General features: G+C 39.5%; 1 protein-coding gene across 1 annotated transcript in view; it reads left to right on the top strand.

Moving 5' to 3' along the window:
• Positions 1–16620, top strand: part of epha4b (eph receptor A4b) — a 154244-nt gene that overhangs the window by 81301 nt on the left and 56323 nt on the right. Inside the window, exons 9-10 of the mRNA XM_047368770.1 lie at positions 1917–2079; positions 6960–7068. Coding sequence (XP_047224726.1) covers positions 1917–2079; positions 6960–7068 — 272 coding nt within the window. The remainder of the gene's footprint in view (positions 1–1916; positions 2080–6959; positions 7069–16620) is intronic.

Here is a 16620-nt window from a genome sequence, read left to right as displayed (position 1 = left end):
TTATTTTGTGGTTGCCTTCAGGTTTCTGTTTTCGTACATATTTTACCTTGGCCATTCTCTTAATGGCCGTTCTGCCCATGTTGGTACAAGACTCATTTCTTAACAGCTTCAGCCTGTATCTTGTTTGGGCCATTCTAATTTCTCAAGAACAATAATACAACATGATATTTAACCTGGTTTTAGCATCTTGGATTATGATTGCTAGCATTACTAAAACTGTAGTGTATAGACAATGTAGAACACTTTAAGGTCCAAAAGGCTGCCAAAATGTCTAAATCCAGCATGTTCCATAACAGAGGTTAAAAACTCAAAGGATAAAACAAAGTAGCTTTCATGTACTCCATTCAGTCTTGATATTATCTGCTAAACGTCTACTAAAAAAAAAAGCTATCCTTTATACCTACTTATCATGGTCTCTATCTCTATCTCCTGGTCTCTAACATACATGTTTTTGGATTGTGGAAGAAAAACAGAGTACCCAGAAATAAGCCAACTCTAAACAGAAAGGCTGCAGGCTGGACCATGAACCGAGGAGCTTCTTTCTGCAGGCAGCAGTGCTAACGGCTGGGCCTCTGTGCAGCCCTTCTTTGTATAGTCACTGTTAAGTTGGTGTAAACCAAAACAAAAGTAGAGAATAAACACCTGCTATAGTTAGTAGTTGCTTTTAAACAGGATTTCCTATTGTGTAAAATATTAGAACTTTTTTGCAGTTCTGGTCTTTATTGAGTAACACTGGCAGTATGTCAAGTTGATATTAACTGCTTTTTTATCAGGAGTATCTGCTCTGGAAGCAAGCGCGGAGTTGGTTGCTTAACAGAATATCCTTATTTCAGCCACTTTGCCAGAAGTGTGCAGCAACAAGTGTGTATGTGTATTTGTGTGTGTGTGGATGGGGTGGGGGCGTTAGATTTTCCCATGCTCAAAACACCCACAAAACTGTGGTTGTTTCAGCACTCTATGTGGGATCTCATTAAAATGACTTCTAACTACAACAATGGAAAATGTTTGCAGTTTTGGTACAGTAACTCAAATGTAGATTTTAAATTGGATTTTAAAGAGCTGATCGGTAGATATTATTATCCTAAAAGACATTTTGGCAGTTAGGTTCTGTGTTCAGTAAATGCATTAAAGTGACATAAATGTGTTCATTGTTTCATTTTTTAAGGGACTATTTCAAAATTATGGCAGCAGCCCTTTTTCAGACTTTGCGCTCCTCCTACATATTGGCAGGATATGAATTTAGCCTAAGGCCACGTATCTAATGACTTTTTCATCACAAACATGCCGCTATCTCTCTGGTTCCTCTGCCTTTTTTGCTCACATCCCCTCTGCTGCTCACATCAAGCTAATTAACCACACATCTGTCCAATAAACCCTGTAAAACACAGCGAAGGTGATGAAATTAGACCTGTGTGTGTGTGCTGGTATATACTAACGGTAAAATAGTGTTAATCGGTAGTGTAGAGTGTCTTCCATTAGGTGGAGTATCTGCCTCTCTGCAGGGAATCAGCTTACTGGCAGACAAACATGTTCTCTATTCATACTTCTGCACACACACATTGTGTGTGCATGCACACACCTAAAAGGTAATCGCGAAACAAAGTGAAACAGGTTTAGTAACCACATATTGCCCCAGAGTGCAGGGATGATAAGATTTGGGACCTGACAGATGCTCAAGTAGAAATGTGGCCAAATGGTCTAGTGCTGTACAAATGAAAACTTAGTGAGGTGTATTAAATTCCTGGAGACTTCTAAATTAAGCAATTTAAGGGGGTCTATTACTTTTAAACATTTCTATTTAGTCTGACTCTCTTGATACCACAGCTCATATTTCTAGATCAAAATCTTTTTAGTTTTTATGTCTTCCTCATTTTGCGTATTTATTTTATCTCCTGTTGTTTAATGCTCCTCTTTAGAACCAGCGTGAACAGAACTACACGGTTTTGAAGACTCGATCTAACATGATGACAGTGGATGGGCTGAAGCCTGGGACCACCTACGTGTTCAGAGTCAGGGCTCGAACTGATGGGGGCTATGGGACCTATGGTGGAGAGATTGAACTGGAAACCAGCCATGAGGGTAAAAAATTTATATATATTTTAAATAATATATTTTTATTGTTAATGATTTTGTGCTCTTGATTTTTGTCTTTTTCCCTTTCCTTCTCTGCTCCAAGTCCCTTGGTTTTTAGGATTTGGGAGCAGCAACTTGGAATTGTACCTAAAGAAGAATCAGTCTAGTTCTCCAAACAGATTTCATGTTAATAATAAAACCTTTGATCCAAAAAAGGGATACTTAAAAAAAACACTAGAGCTAAATGTGGTGCTTTTAGAGTATAACTTTACATGTAGCTCACGGGAAGAGGCAATGCACAATATAAGATTTCCTATAATGAGATGAGACATTTTACAAATAAATTTGTTAAAACTAAGAATTTCCTTAGTTGAGTAAAGCTTTCAGAAATCACAAGCACAATTTACATAAATTGCATAAAAAAGGCTCACAAACTTTTGTTTTTTCTCATATTTTCCAACATGTACTATCAGACTAAAAACTTTCTGTTTTACCTTCATTAGGATTACCAAAATTATTTCTATTTGGGAAATGTCAAAGGTAATTGGCTAGAGTGATTTCTTAGGCTTTGTGGTGGCCACTCCAAAACATTGACTTAGTTATAAAGTGGTTTAAAGGCAACAAACTTGCCTGCATGATTTTGCTCAATGTCCATTTAAAGTACCCATTTGTTCCCAAGCTTTACATTTCTAGTGAATGTCTTGAGATGTTGCCTTAATATTTCCACTTACTTTTATTTCCTCGTGAAACCATTTGTGAAGTACACCTATCTGTCCTGCAACAAAACGACCCCAAAACGTGATGTGTCCACACCTGTACTTTAAAGTTGAGTTGGTGTTCTCAGGCTTTCAAATTTCCCTCTTTTTCCTCTAAATATTAAAGTGGTCAGTAGGGCAAAACACATCAATTGTAGTTTGATCAGACTACACCACGTCTCCAGTAATTACTGTTTTTGTTCCTGTGTGCATTTGCAAACTATAATCTGGCTTTTTATGTTTTGGAGTAATCGATTCTTCACCCCTGAATGGCCTTTCAGCCCATGTTGGTTCAAGACTCGTTTCACTGTGGATAAGGACACTCTTATGCCTAGTTCGCATAGCAAGATAATTTTGCAGATTTTTGACCCAATCTTCCCCTTCCTACAATCTTAAGGATGCCCCCGATTATTTTGATGGCTTTAAAGATAATCTTATGAGATATTCCTGTTGTGTGTGGTAAGTTAAGAGTTATCTAGACTGTTCAGAAACACTTCAGCACCGCTCTGACCTCAAATCAGGGATAATAAACATGTTGGATTGTCTTGGCCCAATATCCTAGCATGTGGGGTGTTCCCTGAAGACAAATGAGCACACAGCCTGTTGAACGTGATATGTAGCCAATCAGAAAGCAAGGTGATGGAGACACAGGGGGGAATCCAAAATATAGAAGAAAAAACAACTGCTACGGTGCACCAGAAATCTATGCATGTTTTCTTCAACTGTTATTAACCAGGAAAGCTCAGTGAAATATCAGAATAGAGAATTATCTAAACTAAATATTTTATGGTCACGTGTTGGGTTCTCTCCGGTTTTTAAAATCAACCGACAATTTTAAAGACTTTCTGTGTCAACCATGTATTACCAGCGTCAGGCAGTATCTTGCTCTGAGTTTGATATACACATTTAAAACCAAATCACGTTTAACTCTATGATAAAGAACCTTTCTCCTTTCTAAACGTTATAATAGCTTTCTCATATTGGTAAAAGACATACAGGGGTTGGACAATGAAACTGAAACACCTGTCATTTTAGTGTGGGAAGTTTCAAGGCTAAATTGGACCAGCCTGGTAGCCAGTCTTCATTGATTGCACATTGCACCAGTAAGAGCAGAGTGTGAAGGTTCAATTAGCAGGGTAAGAGCACAGTTTTGCTCAAAATATTGAAATGCACACAACATTATGGCTGACATACCAGAGTTCATAACAGCACAAATTGTTGGTGCACATCTTGCTGGCACATCTGTGACCAAGACAGCAAGTCTTTGTGATGTATCAAGAGCCACGGTATCCAGGGTAATGTCAGCATACCACCAAGAAGGACGAACCACATCCAACAGGATTAACTGTGGACGCAAGAGGAAGCTGTCTGAAAGTGATGTTCGGGTGCTAACCTGGATTGTATCCAAAAAACATAAAACCACGGCTGCCCAAATCACGGCAGAATTAAATGTGCACCTCAACTCTCCTGTTTCCACCAGAACTGTCCGTCAGGAGCTCCACAGGGTCAATATACACGGCCGGACTGCTATAGCCAAACCTTTGGTCACTCATGCCAATGCCAAACGTCGGTTTCAATGGTGCAAGGAGCACAAATCTTGGGCTGTGGACAATGTGAAACATGTATTGTTCTCTGATGAGTCCACCTTTACTGTTTTCCCCACATCTGGGAGAGTTACGGTGTGGAGAACCCCCAAAGAAGCGTACCACCCATACTGTTGCATGCCCAGAGTGAAGCATGGGGGTGGATCAGGGATGGTTTGGGCTGCCATATCATGGCATTCCCTTGGCCCAATAGTTGTGCTAGATGGGCGCGTCACTGCCAAGGACTACCGAACCATTCTTGAGGACCATGTGCATCCAATGGTTCAAACATTGTATCCTGAAGGCGGTGCCGTGTATCAGGATGACAATGCACCAATACACACAGCAAGACTGGTGAAAGATTGGTTTGATGAACATGAAAGTGAAGTTGAACATCTCCCATGGCCTGCACAGTCACCAGATCTAAATATTATTGAGTGGAGTGTTTTGGAGGAGCGAGTCAGGAAACGTTTTCCTCCACCAGTATCACGTAGTGACCTGGCCACTATCCTGCAAGAAGAATGGCTTAAAATCCCTCTGACCACTGTGCAGGACTTGTATATGTCATTCCCAAGACGAATTGACGCTGTATTGGCTGCAAAAGGAGGCCCTACACCATACTAATAAATTATTGTGGTCTAAAACCAGGTGTTTCAGTTTCATTGTCCAACCTCTGTAGTAATCTTAGTGTATGCAGACTTCAGAACTTATTTTAAAGTCTTCTATTATTCTGACATGTTGCAAATAGTAATAATTTGGATACATTTGCAAAGGTTGGAAAGGTTTAGTCTGATGTAATGTCAAGACAGTGAGAAAAAGAAGGTTATATGTTGTTTTTTTTATAGTGTGTGTAAATATTTATTAAAATTAAAGCCTAATATCTGTGGCTCACAATGTCGGCTAACATTGGATTCAGCAAATGAATCACTCTTTGTCAGTCACACTTCAGTTTATGGTGACGTCTAGGATAGTGTATTAATATTCTGAAATCTTGTGCCACAAGATCTTTACACCTATATGCTGCCATATTGAATATCAGTTATACTTACTATATGATTAATCCCTTCCAAAGTTTAAATGGTTTCATTTGGTGCTCTTTAAGTTTTTAAGCTTTAATCTAAGCTCCTTCTTCAGTTCTGCTCTCAGGCAGAGATGCCCTGGCAGCGTTGCATGTTGGTGTCTATTTTTCTGAACCAGTGGCTTCAAAGTGTGCTAGAAAACTTCTCAGGTAAAATAAAGACAAATCAGTTTGACAAGAAAGGAAAAAATGTGGTAGGGGATCGGATTGGAGATCTTAATTCAAACAGACTTTTGGAGTAAATGTAATGACTGCAAAAAAGGTTTACTCCAAACAAACTCAAAGGACAAGGATTTAGCAGCCCTTTTTATCCAAGTCCTCCATCACAGAGCTGGCTGTCTGCTTCATTTAAGAAGAAGCCCTACAATTTCAGGCAAGAGAAGCCTCATACACAGCCCTTTGCATACTATGCTGAATCTCTATGATATAGTTCTCAGACTCCAAGTCACATATATATTTCACCACCTTTATTATTAGTTCATCATGTGCTCTTGGATTTTTTTTTGTTCCCTTTCAAAGCGTTCATCGATTCCTAGACAGGCAGGGAGAGCGAAGTAAATCAGTAAATGTGTAGCATTGCAAAGGCATGCATTAACCTATAAATCATTCAGTTGTCAAAAGTATTTCAAAGCCTTATTCCTGCTCCTGCGCTGCAACAAATATTAATTTGATGTTTCAACATGCTGCAGGAGTCTCTGTGATTTATAGGTTCCCACACAACAGTTTCACATCAAAGTCATGTAAAGTGCAAGATTAGCTGGTGTTGTACCAATAACATGAAGGTTATCTAATTGGATCAGCTGTATTGATCATTGAAGAATGGTGTGTATGTGTTAGTCTCCAACTCTAACAGGATATCAATGCATGGATTATTATGATTTCTGAAGATGCTGATACATAAGCTTATGTGCTGCATGCAACACACCCACATACACAATGACGTGGATGTCTGCTCGGGCTTAGCTAAGCCATATAAATGGGGGTATTTGTTTTGAGTAATGACTAAATTGGTGTGACGTAAAAATCAATGCGTCTTTGCAGAAAGTTCTCGGCAGTAGTCTTGTTATATGCAATGTTAACATATCCATTTGGACAGCACAGTTGAAGGGGAATGGCTTTCATGTCTCCTCTTGTACCCTCACAGGCAATACCGAGAGGGAGAAAGCTTTTTATCAAGGGCCTTACTTACTATTCCATCCACCTCCCTTTTCTCTCTTGTGTCTGTTTGCTGCTTTCTCTGTCTCCCTCCCTTCAGCTTCTGTCTTTTATGTCTTTTCTAATACTATCATTTTTCATGTTCTCTCCATCTTTCCCTCGCCACCTTTGCGGTACCATTTTCCATCTTTTTACTCCCAGCCTGCCTTAATCTCACCTTACCTCCTACAGAAAACGCCCTGGGCTTCATTCCATTCTAGCTGAGCGTTGCTTTAATAAACTTTTATAACGTTCACTTTTTTCCTGGCTTTGCAGACGTCCTGGCCATTGGGGACCCAAACCAATCCACCATTCTGGTTGTGTCCATTGCAGGAGGGATTGTTCTTCTCATTTTTTTGGTGACCTGTTTCATTGTTAGTGGAAGGTAAGGCCACGACATGAACACCCAACAACAACTATTTTTGTCTGCAGTGCCTGTATGAACCTTTTTAGATTTTGAATAAAAAAACCAACACAAAGAAACACAATTATAAGAAGGAAGGTAAAAAAGAGACATTCAGTTTAAATTAATTCAATTCAATTCATTCAGTGTAGTACAATGAAAGTGTGGAGTGCTTTTCTATTTAGCACATCTGAGTAAATACATTTTACAACTACCTTTTACTGCAGTTATGTCTCTCAAATTTTTGTATCTAGAGATTAGGAATGTTTTCCCATTCTTTGCAAAAAACCTCAAGTCTCACCACAGCTTTGCAATTAAATTTAGCTGTAAACTTCTAGCCATTCTAACACATGAATGTGCTTTGGTCTCAACCATTATATTTTAGCTTTGGCTGGAAGGTTAGAGTCTTTGTCCTGCTGGAAGGATAAACCTACACCTTAGTATCAAGTGTTTTGCAAATGTTTGCTAAAATGTTTGCTTTCAGTATTTTCCTGTTTAGCTCCATTATTTACAATCTCACAACATGATGTTGCCAAACAGAATCATGAAGACTGAAAAACACCATACAGGCCAGGGATAAAGTGGAGAAGTTTAAAGCAGGTTTAAGTTTTGAAATATTATCCCAAGATGACAATTATTAGTCATAAACTCCACAAATCTGATCTTTATAAAAGAGAGGCAAGAAGACAGTTATTGTTAAAAGAAATCTATAAGAACTCATATTTGTAGTTTGCTACAGTCCTTAAAGGGAATGCAGAAAACTTAAAAAATGTTCTCTGGACAGATGAGACCAAAATTCAACTTTTTTCTCATACCTGCAAATTGCTGCATGGGAGAAAACTATCACCGCATATCACCATGTGCAAATCGTCCATGCAGTAAAACATGGTGGTGGCAGAATTGTGCTGTGGGATTTTTTTTTAACTGAATAAATTGCAGCTTTAATTATGTTCTACATAGTGTTGAGGCGGTAGAACTGGAAATGCAAGCTGTGCTTTTAATATATTCAATGGTCAAATACATTTAAAAAGAACAAAATTGTTTGCCTACAGCTTCATAATTATGCACTATTGTTTGTTGGCCTGTCACATAAAATCCTTATGAAATGGATAAAAAAGTCTGCGGTTGCAATGTGACAAAATGTGGAAATGTTTAAGGGGTGTGAATACTTTTGCAACACCCTTGCACAGTAAGCTTATTGAGGATCATTTCTAGTTCAGTGAAATTCTCTGACCTTTGAGTGCAACTTTTACTGACTTTCACTGCTAAGAGTAATCATGTGCCTTAAGGATGACTATTAATATGATGCCGCATTTATCTATTTAGAATCTGGTCTCTCCTCTTATCTCTGTCTGTCTGTGGAGAGATTGTACGTGGGTGTGAAAAAGGAGGGCATTCAACCCTGACATTTACAAAAAGTCTGGTAAAAGGTTGGGTTCCTCTGGATGTGATGCGTGTGAACGCTTTTTGGTCACTCATTTTGAAGGTTAGACGGTTTGTTAATGCTCGGCCTCAATGGAGGCCAAAGAGGATAAATAGATGAGGCAGGGGGAGGGGAAAAAAGTCCGCTGAACACTAAGAGGTGACAAGATGAAAGCATTAGGTGTTAGGTCAAAAGCTCTTTGAAGGGGAAAAAATGGACCCGAAAAGATATGTAACCACAGCACCTGTAACCAAATGTTTATCCTCCATGAGTTCCAAGTAGATTACCCACGTTTCAGGAATGACACACGAGCAAACATGCACATGCTTATGTACACACGCTAAAAAGATTAGTATTGATTTATGTGATTGCTTATCAGGCTGAGTGCTCTATTCACTATTGACTTGAAGGGATGTAATCAGCAGAGACTGTCATGGGTGCTGTGGAACACACAGCAGCACTTGGGGCACGCAAACGGGAACCCATCAACATGTTTTTAATCAGACAGGGATTATAAGCTTGTACGTCCATAAGAAAAAAAACCTGTGAAACATTTCGCGTTATGAACACATGTGATGACACAAACACAGGCTCACACTCATCTAATCAGATTTCACAGGCTGGGGAGGTGTTAACTAGGTTTTAAGGAGAGGCCGATGCAGTACCATCAATTTCAGGCCTTCCTCTCCTCCTTTTCTCTGTTTCTATCTTCCATCCGGCGAGAGGTTTGGACGCTTGGGAGGAAGGTGCAGTGATGACTGCTTTCTATTAAAGCGCATCTGTTGAAATGCGTGTGCTCACAGGTGGGAGTGTACGGCTTGTTTGTGACCGGAGAGTATAGATCAAAGCCGAATCGCAAAAGTGCGTGTGTGTCTGTGTCTTTGTGTGTATTTGGGGGGGTTCTGGGGTAGAGAAATTTGGAAGGATGGACAGAAGCAAGAGAAAAGGAGAGACACAATTGGAGAATAAACATATTAGAAAGGTGCTAGGATTGAAGGATTGCTGCCGAGGGTGAGGGAGAGGTACATCTGAAGCATTATGGTGCCGCTGGAGAGCCACATTTTCAGATGATGTGAAAGATAGAGAGAAGGAGATGGAGGCCTGGAGGAAATTGATGGAGGAAAGTGAAGAGCCAGGGGAAAAAAAGCAGAGGTGCAAGGAGCAGAAGATGAAAAGGTAGATTGCGAGTGTGTTTGAAACGGGGAGAAAAGGATAAGGGGATATGATGGGTGGGCGATTGCGCTGTTAGGTGCAATAGGACTGTCATCCTCAAGGCTGGTGGGGAACTGGGGGGGATCTAAAACTAATCTCCTCTTGTGTTGTCTATTCCTCAGCTATTTTCATCTATTTTCTCTGATCTGTCATTCAAATTTTCTCCCATTTAACACTCTCTGACATGTTTTCCCTTCTTCTTTTTTCTGGCTCTCCAGCTTTCATTTCCTGTTCTGTTCTTGAAATTTACATTTGGATGAATGTATCGACAATCACATGTATTCACTGTGACCCGCTCAATATGAACAATGATTGGGCTGAAACTGACATTGAGAGGCAGCCAGGTTTTAATTGATTTTTCCACCAGGCGTTTGTATGACTCCCGTCTCCCAAAATGCCAGCTGTTTAAATAATCATTAAACTGAATAAAAGTACTCAAGTTTTTTTTTTTGCTTCTTTGTTTTAGAGTTTTTAAATACTCAATTCTACTCACTATTTGAAGGATACATTGCATCACAACAAATTAGACAGTCATTTAAATGTAAATCTATTCCAGTAATTCAATTCAAAAAGGGTGTAGCTTACACAAAGTGACATATTTCAAGTGTTTATTTCTGTGAATTTTGATCATTATAGCTTCCAGCTGATAAAGACCAAACACTCTGTTTGAAAATGTGAATAGCACATAAGTAATTAAACATTAATTGAAAAATATTTTTTGATACAGAGATGTTATGGTGTGAAGACTGTTGCCTTTACAGTTGTCAATCAAATGTCATTGACAAAGTGGGTATTTACTAAAGAAGCTCCCTGTTCAAAGAGTGCAGTGTCCAGGCATTCTAATGAAAAATTGAGTGGAAGGACAATAGCACCATAAAAATAAATCAAAGAAGCTCAATTTAGAGATTGGGAGAGATTCAAAAGGTATGGACTGCAGCTGGAGTCAGGACTTCAAGAGCCACAACACAGAGACATGTCAAGTACATAAGTTATGGTTGTATTTCTCAGGTAAAGCAACTTCTGAGTCAGAGACAACATCAGAAGTGTCTTACCTATGCTAAGCAGAAAAAGGGCTGGATTGTTGCTCAGTGAAAGTGAAAATAGATAAAATGAAAGTACATTTTATATTTTATTAGGAAATCCAAGTCCCAGAGTATGAAGGAAAAGTGGAGAAGCACAGAATCAAAGTTGTCTGAGGTCCAGTGGGAATCTATTGAGTTTTGTCATGAGGAAGATGAGAGGAACTATTGTCAAAGCAGACAAGCTGAAGGGTGCCATTAAAACAACCTGGGTTTCCTCAGCGGTGACACAGGCTGATCACCTCCATGCCACGCCATATTGATGCAGTAATTCATGCAAAAGTAACCCCAACCAAGTACAGAGTGCATATACAGGTCCTTCTCAAAATATTAGCATATTGTGATAAAGTTCATTATTTTCCATAATGTAATGATGAAAATTTAACATTCATATATTTTAGATTCATTGCACACTAACTAATATATTTCAGGTCTTTTATTGTCTTAATACGGATGATTGTGGCATACAGCTCATGAAAACCCAAAATTCCTATCTCACAAAATTAGCATATTTCATCCGACCAATAAAAGAAAAGTGTTTTTAATACAAAAAACGTCAACCTTCAAATAATCATGTACAGTTATGCACTCAATACTTGGTCGGGAATCCTTTTGCAGAAATGACTGCTTCAATGCGGCGTGGCATGGAGGCAATCAGCCTGTGGCACTGCTGAGGTCTTATGGAGGCCCAGGATGCTTCGATAGCAGCCTTTAGCTCATCCAGAGTGTTGGGTCTTGAGTGTCTCAACGTTCTCTTCACAATATCCCACAGATTCTCTATGGGGTTCAGGTCAGGAGAGTTGGCAGGCCAATTGAGCACAGTGATACCATGGTCAGTAAACCATTTACCAGTGGTTTTAGCACTGTGAACAGGTGCCAGGTCGTGCTGAAAAATGAAATCTTCATCTCCATAAAGCTTTTCAGCAGATGGAAGCATGAAGTGCTCCAAAATTTCCTGATAGCTAGCTGCATTGACCCTGCCCTTGATAAAACACAGTGGACCAACACCAGCAGCTGACACGGCACCCCAGACCATCACTGACTGTGGGTACTTGACACTGGACTTCTGGCATTTTGGCATTTCCTTCTCCCCAGTCTTCCTCCAGACTCTGGCATCTTGATTTCCGAATGACATGCAGAATTTGCTTTCATCCGAAAAAGTACTTTGGACCACTGAGCAACAGTCCAGTGCTGCTTCTCTGTAGCCCAGGTCAGGCGCTTCTGCTGCTGTTTCTAGTTCAAAAGTGGCTTTACCTGGGGAATGCGGCACCTGTAGCCCATTTCCTGCACACGCCTGTGCACGGTGGCTCTGGATGTTTCTACTCCAGACTCAGTCCACTGCTTCCGCAGGTCCCCCAAGGTCTGGAATCGGCCCTTCTCCACAATCTTCCTCAGGGTCCGGTCACCTCTTCTCGTTGTACAGCGTTTTCTGCCACACTTTTTCCTTCCCACAGACTTCCCACTGAGGTGCCTTGATACAGCACTCTGGGAACAGCCTATTCGTTCAGAAATGTCTTTCTGTGTCTTACCCTCTTGCTTGAGGGTGTCAATAGTGGCCTTCTGGACAACAGTCAGGTCGGCAGTCTTACCCATGATTGGGGTTTTGAGTGATGAACCAGGCTGGGAGTTTTAAAGGCCTCAGAAATCTTTTGCAGGTGTTTAGAGTTAACTCGTTGATTCAGATGATTAGGTTCATAGCTCGTTTAGAGACCCTTTTAATGATATGCTAATTTTGTGAGATAGGAATTTTGGGTTTTCATGAGCTGTATGCCAAAATCATCCGTATTAAGACAATAAAAGACCTTAAATATTTCAGTTAGTGTGCAATGAATCTAAAATATATGAATGTTAAATTTTCATCATTACATTATGGAAAATAATGAACTTTATCACAATATGCTAATATTTTGAGAAGGACCTGTACTATATGTATGGACAGACATTTTGGTTTTCTGAGAAACTGGGGGCTTTCATTAACTGCTTTCATTAACTGCAACATAATCAAACATTACAGAAATAAACACTCAAATATGTCACTCTAATTGGACTTAATCTTTGCAACACATGAGATTCACTTTTTAAATTGAATTTGTAAAATAAATAAAATTATCTCTATGATAGCACCTGTATATGCGATGCCAGTCCCTTGTTTGCATTCAGACACTTTTAAGATTCTTGCAGCCTTTGCTGGCAGTGTACTAAACAACTACGCCTCATAAACAAGCTGATTTGCAGGCGATTCTGTTCTCTCCTGTTCTCATTTAATAAAGTGCTGTTATGCTATTGTTACAGCAGGAGGGAAAACATGAAAAAACACCCAAAGCTACTCAGACACAGCACGCTGCTGACAAATCATGCCAGTTATTGCTGTCTGCATGCCATTATTGCTCAGCTTGGCGAGTCTACGTTTGCAAGCGTGTGTCTTGCATGTGAAGATTTGCGCTTTTGTCCTCCTGAGGTTACCTTGGCAGGCTGGCAGGTGCAAACGATGGGGAGCTACTAAGAAACTGGCACTGCCATGGATTCAGCAGATGGCCTTTCACTCAGAAATCATTCTCCCCTTAGGTTTTTCTCCCACTCCTTGTTGAACATGTTACAGCTTCTACCTCCAAGCATCTGCAACTGTGTGTTTGAATGTGTGCAGGTTTGGGCCTTCGCTGTTTTTGGATTCTAATTATCCTACGGCCACTCAAACACCTCCTTTTTAAAGTTGCTTCAGGCTTCAGTGATATGCCAGATTCTTTTGTGTTTTTCTGTCTGCATCTTTTTAATGTGGGAGTCAGCATAAATTTCTTCTGTCTCAGTCAAGGCACATCTTTAAAATGTTTTATCTACTTTGTTCCTTAAAGTTTATTGAAGGATATCTTCTAACAGAGCTGCATATTATTCAGGAGGGGTAAAGAGCTGAAAAAATTGCTCCTAATCCGATAAATATGATCAGTTTTTTTCAGGCAGGTATTGTATTTATCAGTTATTAGGGCCAAAACTGCTACATGTTGTGCCATTTTAAAAAGTATGACCTCGCTGAACTTTTCCACAAGTCTTGTAATTAAGCACAAATTTGTTTCATTGGGATTTTATGTGATACATCAAAACAATGTCACATAAAATTGTGAAATAAAAGCAAAAGGTGGATGATTTTTCTTACAAATGAAAATCTAAAAAATGTGGTGGGCATTTGTATTAAGCTCTCTTGAGTAAATACTTTGAGCTGCAAGACTTTAGCGGTATATCTCTAAAGATTGACACTTTTACCTATTTTTCACAAAAGCTCAGTCAGATTTGCCTGGGAACATTGGTGTGATCACTAATGATCTCTAACAAATTTCTGGCCTTCACAAAACAGCGGTGTATGCACTGAGATTAAATTAGGCAAAGGTGACTCCATTTACTCATTTTGTGACTTCTGAAAGCAACTGGCTGCATTGGATTTAAGGGTATCAGGGTAAAGGAGTCTGGATAGTAATGCAACCTTTACAGATCAAAGAGCCCTTTTTTATCCTCACTTGTACTGAATAAAATGTGTCTGGAGACCCAAAATCTAAATGATTACATCTCACGTTTCATGAGTACTGATTATTTGCAAAACTGCTAAAATGAAGGGCCTAAAGAGCCACATGTGGCTTCAGTGTTGTTCGCCTGCTCTGTCACATAAAATCCAGATAAAATACATCAAAGTTGTGGTTGCAAGGCACTGTATTTATTATGTAAAGATATCCACAACAGATACATTTTTTGTATTGGAGAACAGAAACACAGCTGAGAGTGAAACAAAGCAATGTGAATTACCAAAAGGCTGCTTAAAATGTCAGACTTCTCAGTCTCTATAATAGAGAGCGTTAACTGCTCTAGCTTCTTAGCACATTAACAAGTCTTGTTCACAAGCTTGTATGTTCAAGCTCTTTTACCTCAGCTGCAGCTGCCGTGCAGCCCAGGGTTATTCTTGAAAACTTCATGACACAAACGAGGAAAGGAAGGGTGTAAAAAGGGAAGCTTGCTAATGAAAACATCCCTCCGAGAAAAGGGAGAGAGATGCATTAGCAGGTGAAGGTAAGAATCTGCCAATACATTGTGTTCCCTTTGGGTGGTGTTGGTGTGTTTGCTTGATAATGGCACTAATAATGACTTGGCAGCTAAAAAAAATTCCATGTTTACAAATTCAAAACAAAACAGGCCAGTATTTAGAGAGAGGTGTGTGTGTGTGTGTGTGTGTGGGGGGGGCATTTACTTAATGATGGCAAGGTGCATGTAATGTCATTAGCCAGATTTTGTGTGTGCTTGCTTGAATGATGGTGTTTTCAATTAATGCGGCTAAGCTGCGGGGTGTAGCTAAATACAGCTTTGTCTGCAGAATGCCTGGAAAGTAGCTAAGGAACAGCGCAATAATAGCAGGTGCAGAACTTTTTTCCTCACACGCTTTATGCAAATGAGCAGATGCTGCAGAAAAAAGGATCAAATGTCCGGTAAACATCACAGGAAAATGAAAGTAATTTGTCCGCTCCTTGGAAATGCATTTAAAGAGACACACCAACATGCACAGATGGACATGTTACTTGACCTAATCAAGTTGTGTGGGTGTAGAAGCATACGTATCATTAGGGAAATTAGTTTTACACTGACTTCCACGCACAGATCAGTTAGCAAATATAAAGATACACTTCAATTAATGTTACAGATCACATGCTCCTCTTTACTTACTATCTTCTACAATTTGACCTTTCAACCAGGTTGTTAAAACTTCTGCTACATTATACCAATTACCACAGCATAGCTTCTTTGACTGCCCCTCTTCCTCTTTCTTCTTCCCTTGCTTTACCACTCTCTTTAATGAGCTGCTTCCAAATGAAATGTTTCCAAACAGGGTGTTAATGAAACATGGACAGATTTATTAGTCATGAGTCTCCAGCTAATCATTTCCCCTTCCTAATAATTAGGCTGAGCTGAGTAAATCTTTTTACACTGTGGTCAAAGAGTGCTGAATCGGTGCCAGGATGGAGACAGAGAGGGCAGAAGAAGAAATCTTACTCACTTCTGATCCACTCACTTACATCACCCTGACTTTTTGTCACTTTGTTATTTATTTTCCGAACAGCAATCACGCTTTGTTTTTTAGGTGATGAAGGAGGCTTAATTTTGCTGTGGAATAATGAGAGTGAATTAAATCCATTGATTTTATTCCTTGTAATTATTTTTGATTCAATGGCTTGATATTAAATGGAATAACCATTTTCATGAGTAATGATGAGACCAGATACCCACAGCAGGGTGCAGGTTTGTGTGTTTGTTAGAGAGGCGAGAGTGATGGAGAAAGTAGGGTAGATGTTTCAGTTCATTGTCTCATGCTGGAGGGGTGACTAATGATTTACTGATTTCATTTTCCAGTTATGTTGATTAGCAGTGGGAAAATAATGTAGACAGACAGGAAAAAGAGATGATGTTAGAGGTAAGAAGAGAAGAGAGGGAAGGAGAGAAGGTGGTGAGAGCAGAAGAAGGAAAAGAGGACATCAAAAGATTCAGATTTTTCTGATTATCAGTTTGCCAGCCAACACAAGTCAGAGCTGTATGTTTTGTGTCTACCAGGTTAGGCTGAAAACAAGTTAGAGGATAATAAAATCAGTTACAGAACCTGAGGTCAACTGATGCTTAAATGAAAAAGTACAAACAAAAGAGAAAAGAGACCTGCTTTGTCTTTCATGCTTCTTTGGCCATGTAGAAGAATGAAATATAATGAATTTTCTTTTAAATTTGATTTTTAAATTGGCAGCAGGTATTTGTTTGTTTTGCTTCGTAAAACACTTAAAGTATATGCAATACAGTGCC

This window comes from Girardinichthys multiradiatus, chromosome 6 (assembly GCF_021462225.1).
Source record: "Girardinichthys multiradiatus isolate DD_20200921_A chromosome 6, DD_fGirMul_XY1, whole genome shotgun sequence".
NCBI lineage: Eukaryota > Metazoa > Chordata > Actinopteri > Cyprinodontiformes > Goodeidae > Girardinichthys > Girardinichthys multiradiatus.
The sequence above is the reverse complement of the archived record's forward strand: the minus strand, read 5'-3'. Positions and strand labels throughout refer to the sequence as shown.